The sequence below is a fragment of the Nyctereutes procyonoides genome, unplaced genomic scaffold, assembly GCF_905146905.1.
Source record: "Nyctereutes procyonoides isolate TBG_1078 unplaced genomic scaffold, NYPRO_anot_genome, whole genome shotgun sequence".
NCBI classification, from domain to species: Eukaryota; Metazoa; Chordata; class Mammalia; order Carnivora; family Canidae; genus Nyctereutes; species Nyctereutes procyonoides.
This window is the reverse complement of record NW_026575130.1, coordinates 4,012,486-4,027,122: the sequence shown is the minus strand read 5'-3', so window position 1 is coordinate 4,027,122 and position 14,637 is coordinate 4,012,486. Positions and strand designations below refer to the sequence as shown.

The 14,637-nt window shown below is 35.0% G+C and overlaps 1 protein-coding gene across 1 annotated transcript in view; it reads right to left on the bottom strand.

Annotated features, from left to right (window-relative positions):
* Nucleotides 1-14,637, bottom strand: part of LOC129521227 (bifunctional heparan sulfate N-deacetylase/N-sulfotransferase 4) — a 246,980-nt gene that overhangs the window by 93,445 nt on the left and 138,898 nt on the right. Inside the window, exons 4-5 of the mRNA XM_055342506.1 lie at nt 9,161-9,346; nt 7,201-7,329 (exon numbers count right to left, since the gene is read on the bottom strand). Coding sequence (XP_055198481.1) covers nt 7,201-7,329; nt 9,161-9,346 — 315 coding nt within the window. The remainder of the gene's footprint in view (nt 1-7,200; nt 7,330-9,160; nt 9,347-14,637) is intronic.

Genomic DNA, 14,637 nt, shown 5'->3' with positions numbered 1-14,637 from the left:
ATTTTCTATAAAGCATGGCATTTATAGGAAATCAGAATCAAGATCATCAAAGAATACTTGGATGTCTTAATATCAGTAACCAGTAATTCTTTATAATCTGCTCTGAAATAGGCTTGGGATGTTTCTTGGATTTTATTTTATTTTTTTAAAATTTTTTTTAATTTTTATTTTTTTATGATAGTCACACAGAGAGAGAAGCAGAGACACAGGCAGAGGGAGAAGCAGGCTCCATGCACCGGGAGCCTGACGCGAGATTCGATCCCAGATCTCCAGGATCACGCCCTGGGCCAAAGGCAGGCGCCAAACCGCCTCGCCACCCAGGGATCCCTTTCTTGGATTTTATATTGTGCTGCACATAACATGTTTCTGTGAATTTATCTTACATATCTGATTCTGTATTATTTCAGCACTAAAAGAACTTAAAGTTTGGTTCAGGCTATTCATGTTGATGTTTTCCTATACCTTACAGCTGTCTTATCTTTACTTTGTCTTAAGAGCCAGCACTAATCCAAAATGTACTGCACCTGCTATTAGATTCCACAAACTTGGAGATTGATATACACTAAGAAGGGAAGCTCATTAAGCAGCCTCGGTGTATGAGAGTTCAGCAGACAGCACATGGAGAGGTATATCATTGCAGTTCCATTATACTCTACTGTCAATTTCAAGTACACCACTCTTTCAGGCACATATTTTTTCTTCATCTGAATTTGCAACTGGCTAAAATACAGGCAAAGGTTAGTAAGTCTAGACACTGCTTCAAACTTTTGGAAAACATAGATTTCCTGGCTTCAGTACTCTCATTTTAAAACATTCTAGAATCAGAACATCTTTTTAAGCATATCTGTTAAGAAACTTAGAAAATTTCTATTTTCATATTGTTCTTCGTGTAGCACAGAATTAAAATGAGTCAAAAAAAAATAAATCCGGTAGAACATACTCATTTCAAGCTTTTATAGTTACTGGTGACACCATCTGATAAGACTCCAGACTTCCTTTATTATTGTCAGTTGCTGCATATTTTATAGGGTAGTGTCTCGACTTGAATGATGGTGGGTTACCTGGTATAAGCTGTTTCACCTCATACATGATTAAATTATATTTCTTCCTGTCTGAACAAAGATTATATTGAAATACAGGAAGGATTCGGCACCAGGGAAATACATGTTAGTATTTGACAAGTGTGGAGCAGTGCAGGAAAATATCAATATGTGATGAGGTCATGATAGAATCTAAGAAAGATAGGAGGAAGTTATCCGAATGTTAAGTGGATAGATTCCTGGCTATCCTTTTGAAATGCCGTTCAAATGGCCCTCATATCATTTAATTTTCAATTGTTAGATTCATTTGGGCAAAACAAGTTGGTATTCAAGAAAATCAAGAAACCTTATTCTTCGTAGTTTGTTGAATCAAAAGATCTAATACCTCAGTAATAGGAGTTCATATGCAAGTCAAGATGTGAAAATATATTCTAATTTATATTTTCTGTTTTATGGTAGATGAGAAAATAATGACTTATTTAATTTTATTTTTTAATAGTTTAGTAATCTCTACACACAACATGAGGCTCAAACCCATGACCTCAAGACCAAGAGCTACATGCTTCCTTGGACTGAGTTATCCAGGCACCCCAGAAAACAGTGACAAATTTTAAAATGTGCATAGAAGCAGGGTGTCAGCTAGAGTCACAATAAAAAAAATGTTGAAAACACATAAAGAAAAACTATCAGAGACATCTGAGTACAGAAATGATACAGGTCTTTTCTAGAGGGGACAATACAAAATAATGTGAATCCCTAAGTTGGAAGCTAGACAACAAAATTTCCCTGATCTTGGTATGATTCATGTTCCCTACCTCCCCCTTTTGTGATATGATATCAATTGTTAAAAACTTAATGTGTAGTTAACACACGATGTTACATTAGTTTCAAATATACACATAGTGATTAGACAAGCCTATATTTTATGCTATACTCACCACAAGTAGAGCTACCATCTGTCACCGTACAATGCTATTATAACACCATTGACTATATTCCCTATGCTGTGCCTTCCAACCCCATTATTATTTCCATAACTGGAAGCCTATGCCTCTCATTCCTCTTCACCCACTTTATCCATCACCTACCTTCCCTACCTATTGGCAACACCAGTTTGTTCTGTGTATTTATGGATCTGTTTCTGAAGAAAGGTTTGTGCCTTTTTGACTGCAGAGCAGAGTTTTGGAAACCAGAAAAAAAAATACGTGGAACTTTTTAAGGTTTTTTAATCCAGTGGCCTTCCTTTAGGCCGATGAACTCCCAAGGTAATAAGAAAGAACTCTATAGTTGTTGATTCTATTTTAAAGTACTCTAGAGAGGAAGATTACAGGACATTCCCTCATATACTTTTTCCAGCTGTTATTAGCTTCATAGGATGTTTACATGAATCCTATGAAGGATCCGGACACTACCCACCTATTCAAAACAGTTCTGCTAAATCTGGCAGTAATATTTCTTTCAGTATACTAATGATAAGAATCTTTTTTTCTTCTCAATACATTTCCCTTAATACATCCACCACTGAATTACTTCCCATTTTTGTCTCATTCTTGCATTTGTATACATGTTGATAAGTTACTCTTTCTTCTTTTCCTCTGACTTTATGATCACAGAGTATAAGCACATTTATAATGCTGGTTGGTAATATTTAAAATTAAACTTACTTTATATTTTTTAATGTTTTACAGTGAAAGAGATACACCCATGTCTGGTTGGATAAGAATAGAATCACAGATTTTTAAAATCAAAAGAGATATTAAAGTAATAGGTTCCATATTCCTACATTTCTGTTTGGGTAACTTCAATGACAAGGAACTTAATATGTCATGATGCATCCCATACAATTTGCTGGGAGATTTAATCTGCTGTTATATAATATTTATTCTTATATGATGCTGGAATTATATGACTATTTTCTTTGAAAATAATTTTGGGGGTTTTCATTATTTCCTGTTAATTTCATCTTGCTAGAGTTGATCTATCATTCCAATGTGATAAGAAAGACTAGACATTAATATTATCTGGAGTATTTACTACCACTGCTAGCTTTCTGTCATGTTATCTATATCCTTATTCATCCATTCATCAACATACAAAAACCCCAGTGCTATGAACAGAAATCTGTACACTATTTAACAAATCCTTGGAGAAAATTAGCATAAAAGAAAGATGTCATAATATACGATAATTATAGTATTTCTGTGGTGTGAAAGTATAGATCATCAATGAAAAAACAAATTAAAGCTAGATTGGCCTTTAATCTTTAGTTGATGCTAACCCTAATGATTGTTTATCCTACTTCTAAGTCCTCATGAAAATCACTTTTTCACATTATAATGTTCAGTTGGAACAGTAAATAGAAGTGGTCATCTCCAAGTGATTTCATGGATGTTGAATGCTTCCTACTAAATACTTATTGTCACAAGGGACTTTGATATCTAAAATAATGCAATCCTAGACCTCTCCTTTGGGAACTGACTCTGTTAGAATATAAGTATTCTTAGAGTCAGCATATTAATTAGCTCATATCAATAGTATACCTTCATATCAAAAAACTTTCAGAGGTTGTCTTGAGCATCATTTTGGTGAAAGAGTAGTAGAGATATTTTTTACTCTGATAAATAATAAGTGATGGCTAGAGAAAAAGAATAGACCAAAGGGGAGGGCTGGGTGTCAGTATGATATTTCCTCTTTGTTTTCTTCTTTCCTCACTCCATTCCTATAACTTCACTCCTTGATAGACTCACTGGAATCATCTAATCTGAAACTGTAATTAAGCATCCTGACTATTTCTTTTCTCCAGATGAGTGTATTGATGATAGGTCATCACCTAAGGTGACTCTCTATTCATAATAGGACACATGCACAAAAAAATCCTAAGCTTACATTCCAAGATTCTTTATTCATCACTTCCTCCTCTCTATCAGTGTGGCCCATTTTATTTCATTCACATTAAGTATCTCATTTGGGTGTGGTAGTTAATGTGTCAGCTTGACTGGGCTTCAGAGTGACCAGATATTTGCTCAAATATTATTTTGGTTGTGCCTGTGAAGGTGTTTTGGATGAGATTAACAATTGAATTGGTCGACTGAGTAAAGCAGATTGCTCTCCCTAATGTGCATGGACCTCATCCAATAGGTTGAAGGCCTGAAAAGAACAACAGGCTCATCATCCTGTGAGTAACAGGGAACTCCTGATTAATAGTCTTTGAGCTAGAACATTGTTTGTTTGTTTTCTTGCCTTCAGATTTGGTTTGAAGCATTGGCTGGATCTTGATATTGCCAGCCTTTGGACTGGAACTACACCATCAGCTCTCCTGATTCTCAGGCCTAAGGTAAACCATTAGGACTTGTACTGGAACTAGACAATCGGTTCTTTTGGGTCTCCAGCTTGTTGACTGCAGATCCTGAGGCTCATCAACCTACATAATCACATAAGTGAATTCTTTATAATAAGTCTATCTCCCTCCCATCCCATACTCGTTCTGTTTCTCCAGATAACCCTGACTAATACATCTTGTAGCTTTTGCCTACACAGGTCTGGAATTAAGCCCCATTTTGATGGGTACTACTATATGCTGCCTGCCACATGTCTCCCTAGAGAGCCAAGGAGAAATATCTCCTTAGATTGCTTATGGGTGTACACTGTCCATGTTTTAACCAACATTGTTCCTTAATTTCACATCTTGTGGACCATTCTTTGCCAGATGCAGGCTTCATATTACCATATTTTTTTTAAACTTTTTTTTTTTTAATTTATGATAGTCACAGAGAGAGAGAGAGGCAGAGACACAGGCAGAGGGAGAAGCAGGCTCCATGCACTGGGAGCCCGACGTGGGACTCGATCCCGGGCCTCCAGGATCGTGACCTGGGCCAAAGGCAGGCGCCAAACCGCTGTGCCACCCAGGGATCCCCCATATTACCATATTTTACAATGTCCTATATCATCCACACCATTGACCATCTCTAGCATTGCTCTTTCTGCTGTCTATCCAGGTTTCTATCCTTTACTCATGTATCGTATTTTGAGTTCACTATCAATTCACAATGATAAAGCAAGCACAGTTGTGAATGGACACAAGAAGCCTCCTGAAACTTCCCTTTCCCACTGTTAACATTCCACTCATAATTAAAATTGATCTGTGTGACACTGTTAATGTTTTTAAACAAGATTTACACTAGTGTTGTTTTGTGAATTCACAAGTGCTAAAGGTAGAAATATTAGATGCCAACTAGTCTTTTATTTAAAGAACCAACTATACATCTTCAAATGATGCTTTATGAGAAGAATGGTACTGAATTCAAAATTTAAAAACAAGTTTTAGATCCATCTCTTTAATGACAATGAGACAGGCAGTCAGATCATTTGCAGAAATAGCAATCAGGCCTAAGATCACCGTTTAAGGGGAGGCAATCATCAGTGCTCTCATGCTTACCCACTTCCCCTTAGGAAATGGTTGGTGCAGGTTTGGGGACAAGAGTTTAGCCCTGAAATGAAAAAGGTATGAAGAAATGACCCTTGCATTTGTGGAGATCAAATTTTCAATTAGTGAGGAAAGGGATAAACAGAAAGGTTTTCCACATTTTCATTCATTAACATTCACATGCACACCTCAATTTCCAAAATAATACTTGTAGAAAATCCTGATATCTTTTAAATGTCAATGAGTTTGAATTATACACAAAACATTGGAATGACTCAGATTTATGTCCATAAAAAATATCTTTGAGTCCCATTGAAGACTGTCTAGTTAACTAATTTGTTTACAGAAGTGCAAGCAAGCTCTGAGAAATGGTTTCCTGCAAAAGATCATAGAGCATCCAAGGTGTTTGCCAGTATAGTGCCACCGCAGCACAACAGACCTTTTTAAAATTTTGTTTTGTTTTCAATAACTATGCCATTTGAGTGAAAGGTTTTTTGATTATTCATATTTATTCATACAAAGCATTTTAACCCCCACTTCCCTACTCCTTCAATCCAATTTGCAAGTTTTCATTTTTGCACGGTGTAAGTTTTTATTTAATTTCTTCAGGAATTTAAAATACTATAGAAAAATTATCTAAATAATTCATTTTAAACGTACCTTCACCATACACAACTGAGCTGTTGTTTCTTTTTTTTTTTAATGCATGAATCTTTTTCTCTGAGTATGAAAGTTTGTTACATTAAATAAGGTGGGGACAGCATATTACCCACTACTTCATATTTTTTGTATGTACTAAGATGTAAAGAGGGGTTGTTTTTGTCCGACCTTAGAAATGGAACATTAATGGGAGAAAAAAATCAGAAAGCTGAAATAATTTCAACAGTATCTAATTATAATATATCCCCACCTTGATATACTTTTATACACATAAAAGGAAATGCAATTGCAAAAATTTGAACGATAAAAGGACACAATTAAAGAAAAAAGGGCCAAATTCTCTATTTTGATTCCAAATAGAATTAGTGGAGATTTTTAAAATAGGCCTCAGATGACCCTTTAAACAAAGATAATACATAGTTACATATTTTCTTTTCTTTTTTTTTTAAAGGAAACAATTTTTTTTATTAATTTTTATTTATTTATGATAGTCACAGAGAGAGAGAGAGAGAGAGGCAGAGACACAGGCAGAGGGAGAAGCAGGCTCCATGCACCGGGAGCCCGACGTGGGATTCGATCCCAGGTCCCCAGGATCACGCCCTGGGCCAAAGGCAGGCGCCAAACCGCTGCGCCACCCAGGGATCCCTAGTTACATATTTTCAATGCGATTTTACATTGTAATAATTTTTAGAGACTGAATTGTATGCCTACTCATATGTTGAGCCAGAAGCAAACTCAATTTATGGACAAAATATGCATTCACTGATAACATTGTGAATATTAATTTGGGACTAGAGAGCTGCATATTATGTCTTTACTACAATTCAAGAATAGAAGTCAGCACTGAGATATTATATTACATTTAGTTAAATTCAAAAGATGCTTTTTAACAAATCTGTCTTTCTTAACTGAGGATCATAAAAATTAAAAATCAAATGTGAGTAACTTGGAGATGTAGTCTAATTCCAGTAGGACTAGTATTTACCAACTATTCTTGTGAAGGTTTGGCAATAGAAACAAAAATAAACACGTATTTGAAAATTCTCATGTTATAAAAAGCATGAATAGAATACATACTGGGTTTAGAAGGATTGTAAGGAAAAGTTCACCTCCTCTGATACTTTTATCCAATTCTTGGGGTCCTCCCGGATATTCTTTGTAGAAAATAGTGTGGGTGAATAACCCGCAGGTCTGTCGAGGGAGGACCTGAGGAAAAGGGGGAAAAGGACCACACTGTATTACTTAATTAAGAGGTCTCCTGCTGTCTCATGACTTTGGAGGCTGCAAATTTTCAATTCGTATTGGAGTTTCCTTGGTTGCTAAAGCCCAAATCTTACTGTAATCATGAATTGCTGTTGATGTTATTATGTAAATATTAAGGGAGTTGCCAAATCAATGCTATAGGACATATAGGCTAAGCATTATCACAAAATGGTATAAATCTTACTCACCAACTGGGTTACGTTAAAGGACTGGCAAAAAATAAAAGCCTTCTTCAGATTAATTTAATTCAAATATAGAGATTTCCCAAAGTTACATTTTTCAAGGTATTAGGATATTATTCTCCTTGCTTCTGAGGTCAATCTTACATGGTACTCAGGTTCTAAGATACAAAACAATCCACTTTCATCTTTTCTAAATTTTATTTTTACTACACTCTGATTTTAAATTTTAATCACAGTAGTAGTGAAACCATATAATGACTGCCTCTGGCATATTCTGTGGTTAATTCTATTATAAATTTGAAGTCTCAACAGAGAAAGTAAATAAGTAATTTTATTCCAAAAGTGGACTTTGAATAATAAACTGCTTATCATCTAATGGAGAAATGCACCCCATTGAACAGAGTAACTATAATTTTATCTGTTCTTTGCTTAATTTCTGTAATAGTTTATATTAAATTCAAAGTAAATGAATCCATGTAATATTGGTTAAAATGAATGTTTTTATTTTATAATAGTCAAATGTTCATGTAACTCAGTAAAGAGAAAACTGGTGTTTTCACTCTGATTCAAATTATATAAGAGCAATTCTTTCTATACCTCTGTATTTTTATGAATGTCAATACCACTATTTGCATAATTCATAGCTCTATTTAAATCTGAGGCTTTTTAAGGTCTTCTACTACTGGTTGTGATTAGGCATGTGTATTAGTATGTTTTGTTTGGTTTTAGCTAGTGACTAGATAGAGAGATAAATTGTTCTAACAGCAATCTGAACAATGGATTAGGAAGATGTAAATATATAAAGTAGAGAGAACAGTTTAAAAACCCTTACTATGATCTAGGCAATGAGAAAATAAGGCACTGGAAGTAGGGATGGACATTTTACAACAGGCTATTTTATTTCAAAGTGAAGATTACCATACATTTTCATTCCAATGAATACTAAAAAATTCCAATGTAAAATTCATTTGATTCTATTCTCATTTATGGCAACCGATACTCCATTCTTGTATCAGATTATTATTATTTTTTCAATCAGTATATCTGAAAAAAAATATATATCCACCTCCATTGTTAGAAAATGCAAGGAAAAGAAAGAATAATAAGAAAACAACATCCTAGGATGCTCATAAGTGTCTGAAAGTCAAAATAAACTGAGTAGGTAAGTTTAGTTTTCATATGCTATTTGTTTGATCCTGTCTGTTGATTGTATAGTGATTTGGGAGATATTTTCTTGATCTATGGACCAACACTTTGCCTGGAAAACTCTCAATATGACCACCCAAACAAATAGACAAGGAGAAACTCCCAGAAATTAAGGTTCTCCAGAAAAACTTCAGTTGAGAAACTGCATGGATGGTTATTCGAAATTCATTTTCATCATTTTGAGCTTGTCTTGGATTTGGCGCAACCAAACTTATGCTTGTGAATCAAGCCACTAGCCGAACAACATGTTAATGTGTGACCAGTCACCACCATGGTATGCTAGGAACTTATGATATTCATGTCAGAGAGGTCAGAAGTTATATCTTGTATTTATTCCACATAATAGATATTAAAAGCCTTTAATACATGAAGCAACATATGCTCACCATGATGTTATTGTGAATGAAGCCCTTTCGGTAACGTGCAGGTTTCAAATGTGGATATTCTTCAGTGCTGGTGACCTGAATACCCCAGACCTTCTTCCAAGCTTCGTACAACTGAATATGAACTGGGTAGACCCCTGAGTGATGTGGTGCCACTGCATAGCCCATGTTGATAGGTATTCCATGTTCCTAAAAGAAAGAGAGAATATCACATGGAGTGTGGCCAAGTGAATTCAATTAAAATTATTTTCATAAACATTATTTAGCATACATTGAATTCTATGTGAAGTACAAGAAATATAAAAACTAACATAGAGTTCTCTCAGCAGCTCATAATCTTACAGAATCCTGATGGTATCATAGACATAGTAAATACTTTGGCATGTGGTATGTGGGTGAGATTAATTCTGGATTTTGAATACAGAAAGTTTTGGAGGAAGATAGGAAGAGAACATGGTCTTTCCTCAGATAGAAAAGCAGTGTCACTTGAGCAAGTGCCCAAATATGAGAGATGGAGAGCAACTTCTGTGCGTGTGCATGTGTGTGTATGTGTGGTTTTTTTGTGTGTATGTGTATATGTGTGTGTCACGTTGAAGACAACCAGACAGGTAAGTATAAACTATAAAGTAATGAGCTTTTACTGTTAACTAAGGGATTTGGAATAAATTCCACTTAAATAGTGTAGATAAGGAAGCTATCTGATCATGGAGGGACATATTCTGCTCTATGTTTTTGGAAGAAAGACCCAGTGTCAATATGTTAAGATGAACTAAAAGGGGGAGGAAATGAATTAAGGTTGTGCATTAGGAAGTTACTGCAATGATGCAGATTAGAGGGAACACAGGTACTCAGACTAGATTGATTATTGGTAGTCCAATTAAAAGCCAGGGGACAAATATTATAGGAGACTTAGTGATGTTTTGGATATAATAGACAAAATAAAAGCAAAATAAAGGTTCTCCCTTGGTTTTGGTTCATAGCAGCTCACTATACTTATTATGAAACATACACTTTACTATGAGATGCTTGCCTTGGGTAAACAGTCGAATCTAAAAGAAAACAAATACAAATTTAAAACAAGAAAATGGAAAAAAAATGTTTGCTAATGATATTATATTGCAAGGTACAGGATATAGACTGGCAGTTTTCTTTTTTCTTTTCTTTTTTTTTTATATTTTATTTATTTGTTCATGAAAGACACACAGAGAGAGGCAGAGACACAGGCAGAGGGAGAGCCAGGCTTTCTGCATGGAGTCCAATGCAGGACTTGATCACGGGACTCTGGGTTCATGTTCTGAGCCGAAGGCAGACATTCAACCACTGAGTCACACAGTGACTAGATTGGCAATTTTTTAATTTTCCTTTTTTACATTTCTCCCTTAAAGTGCTTATATGTTTCATAAGACCCCTTCTAGGATTGAATCTCATCAATGAGGTTATAATGATGTATACAGTATTATATGAAAGTAGATTGAATTAATAAACAAAACACAAAACTGTTGACAATTGCCATTAATATTTTCCATTATATGGCATAAAGCGTAGAAAAGAATTCAGTCTGGTATAATAAGCTAATGGTGAATGGGATCAAATATCTGTAGTTCCTAAGTCACATGCCACACTCAGCTCAGAAGATGGGCCCTAATTACCTTGCAAGGCTCCATCATTTTTCCTTTCATGGAATAACTCTCATTGTATAGCCAAATTTACCTCTTTTTCACCATGACTTTGTGTTTTCTAACATCTATTACAATAAATGACTCTGTGGAAAGACTGAATTATGAAATCAATGCTATAAAATGAGCTGGAATCTTTTGCTAGGCACTGGGGAAAATTCATTCCTTGGTGTGTGCAGAAGAAAAAGCACAGAAAGCCATTTTTCCCAGGAGCTTATATTTTCAATACAAGGCAAGGTTGGAAACGTACAGTAACAAAACTACTTGGAAGTTGTCAGAGGGGAAGGCAGCTACTGCTATTTTGACACATCACGGGGAGACATGTACTGGGAAAAGCCTTAGTTCTTTTGGCTTAGTTCCATGTTCCCAGTGAATCATCAAAGCATTCTGAGGATCAGTATCATCAGGTAGTCAAGTGTGGATGCACTGGATATGAGATACAGATTAATTTATTTATGAAAGAAAAATAGGGTTGAGGGTGTTGAAACCCTTCTATGTAGTAAATAGAACTCACGTGACTGATATTTACAGAAGTACTCCTGATTTGCAAGAAAGGAGAAATAATTTGTTATATTCTCATTACTCTTTCATGATGCCTATGAAGGTTTTTGTATAGTTTTGTCCCATGATTTGCAAAATAACAGTGTAAGAATCCTAATAATCTATACTAATCACTCTTCTAGTCCTCATTTTCTATCCCTGTATAATATTTTATTCCAAATTTGGAGCCTAGAACATTATATAAGTATGTAAATGTCCTGGAAACAAAAGGATGAAAAATAAAATCATGGAAGAATTGAAATATCAAACAACGGTATTTTCTCAGGAAAAAAAGACATTTCAATTTTGACAGGTAGTAAAATGAATTGTAGACTTTTATGAAAAACCAGAAGGTAAAAAGCAATTGATTTAGTGAGTAGGAAGGAAGGGGCAGTAAAAGGATTTTATTGTATTTATTGATTTCTGGGGGCTCAATGTTATACTGCTCATAAGGTCATCTTATCACACTGACAACCAGAGCTCAATCAAAATAGTAAATCACACTAGATAATTATGAGTTTATACTTTTTCAATCTAAATGATAACACAAAATGAAAAGTAATTCCCTAGAAACTCTTTTTCTGTTATCAAGAGTCTTGCTGGACTAGAAACCTTCATTCTTTACTGTCCAGAGCTTGAAACACCCTTCTCAGAGATTTGGTCAACTAAAAAGTGAACTAAACATTATATCTGTACAGGATCACAAAAATTACAAAATTCAAAAGACTTGCTAGTGTGAATAAAGGAAGTATTTGAAACTATAAGAATAAGGTGACAGAATTAATTCAAATATGGCATTTATTATTTATTAAAACAATGTCTTTTATAGTATCTAAGATTTCTATGATATTATGGTAAGACACCATAAATATTTACAGTTTAACTTAATTACATTTTCTCAGGTACATTAAGTTCCCAGTTGATTAGAAAATGGGATAATGTTTTAATCTACAGGCTATATAAAAAATAAAGCTGCCATTTTTCAAAACTTAGAAGAAAATAAAATGCACTTAACATTAAACATCTAATAGTAACTGAAATAGTCTCATTTAATTTTTCTTTGATCATTCCTATTGATCATGTCTGCTTGTAGTTGTTAAGTATTTATGAAGCGTTTTCGCAGTTATGTCTAATGAGATAATGAGATCCTCATACTTACCATGTGAGATGGCCCGGATGTTATTATCAAATGTGGAAACTGAGGCCCAGGAAAGGCAAATGACTTGCTCATGTTCCTAAATGTCAGAGCCAAAATTATAACCCAGTCTTCTAAATTCATAGATTTTTCATTTGCTCTTCTACAAAGTCATTACTACTGTAACTCCTGCTCAAGCAGTTAATGATAGGAAGCACTTTACAGACAAAGAGAAATGGCTTTAATATATACTTCTGAACTGGAACTCCTATCCACTTGGAGTGATCTTCACCTGGAGAGTTTATAAAGCAAAATTCTCTATTTCCCAAACTTCTCTGCAGCTATCATTTTTTATGCAAACACCATTCAGCCAATTAGAAGTACTCAGGACATATTTCAGAAAGCAGTGGGTGGGCAAAAGCTAAAGTGTGGCAGCTCCTGGCCCCTGATGCTGACACTTAAGATCTCAAAAACAGGATGCTCTCCTGAAAGAGTATTTGGGTGCCCATTTGCAGGGTGACTGTGAAAGCGTATTGCTGCTACCAGAGCTCCAGCGGCATCTTTGTATGTGGTCGTTCCCCTAGGGAATCAGTTCTGCCTGGCTTTGTGAGTCCCTGGAGAAATATTGCCTAGAATCTGCTCCATCGACCCTTCGAAAGTTTTCAGAAGTACTTAAATAGCTGAATAAAAACTCCCCTTGCTTAAAATAACTCTCGGTGGCTTCTGCTTTTAGCATGGAAACCTGACTGATACAGGTAGTTTTTGCCCCTTTGTAATAAGCACAAAAGGTTTAAAGGGTTGAGATGAGATGTCAGTGGTTTGAATTCTAGGAAAACAGAGAGAGAATCTGCTAATGCACTGCTCAATATTTCTTCAAGGAAACTCACTGATTGGTTGTGGCAAACGCCTATTTGTCTAATTGGATACTATCAGGTAATAATGTAATATGTAAGACTGTTTAATTTTATGTACTAGTCAACCAGTGGTAATGTACAGAGAAAATAAATATGAGACTAGTTTACTTAAATAACAAATACCACAGATATTTAATACAGACCAACATGTGATTAAACCATATAATGTAGGTAATATAAAGAAGGGAGATAAATTCTATTGAAAGAATATTTCTCCAATGGATTAATCTGGATGATCACAAATGGTTCTGTGCCAACATGCATTGCAATATTCCTTCATAATGATAACCACATACTAATAAGTGGGCAGAGATCTGTAGACATCACATGCAAAGGCAGAAAGGCCCATACGTTGAGCATGAACAGCACCCTGGTTTTGTGTTTTGTGGCCAGTCACTAGATACTTTTTAGAAGACCTGATACATCATAGAAAGCCAGAGATATAAAGGAGAAAAATGGGCTCATGGACATACAGGCGATCCCCGGATCTCCCACAAATAGTTGGACAGAAACATGAAGAGTGCTTGGAAGTCTTGATACAGGGATGATGAAGAGCCAGACAAATGGTATTTTTCCCCTCATTATGTCCTTCTGTTTGTGTTTCAGGAGATAATGTTTGTGAAACCAGCCCACAATACATTTAGGATAGTTTTATATCCCTAGCACTTAGCAACATGCCTGGTGCATGTTTGATATTTAATAAATATTTTTTGAAGGAAATGACAAATTTGTAAAATGTTATTAAATAAGTTAATCATAAATATTTAATAAATGAATATAAAATGAAAATAAATAAGACTGCATAAATTAATATACTTCATTTGCTTCAGTTACAATATAATGCATTAAAGAATATCTTGTTGAACTTAAAGTATTGATTTGTACTCCTATATATACAACTCCTAGGGAGCTACACAGGTGCTAAAGAAAATAGATCTCATTATCTATTTTTCCTTTTAATAAGGACTTGGAATCATATTGTCAACTTTGAGAATGACTCCAGGATTATTGATTTTCTGCCGTGTTTTGGGAACTGAAATTGTCTTCTGTTTTCATAAGTGATAAAAGCAATGACTCTGTGACCCTGGAAATTGGCTTGGTCAATCCTGACACTTTTTGGACTGAAGCCTAGTAAATGGTGACAAATCTCTGGAGAGCTCTGTGTTACAAATGGATTTTTCTTTTGAAAAAGAAGTAGTATAGCAATGGTGTTGC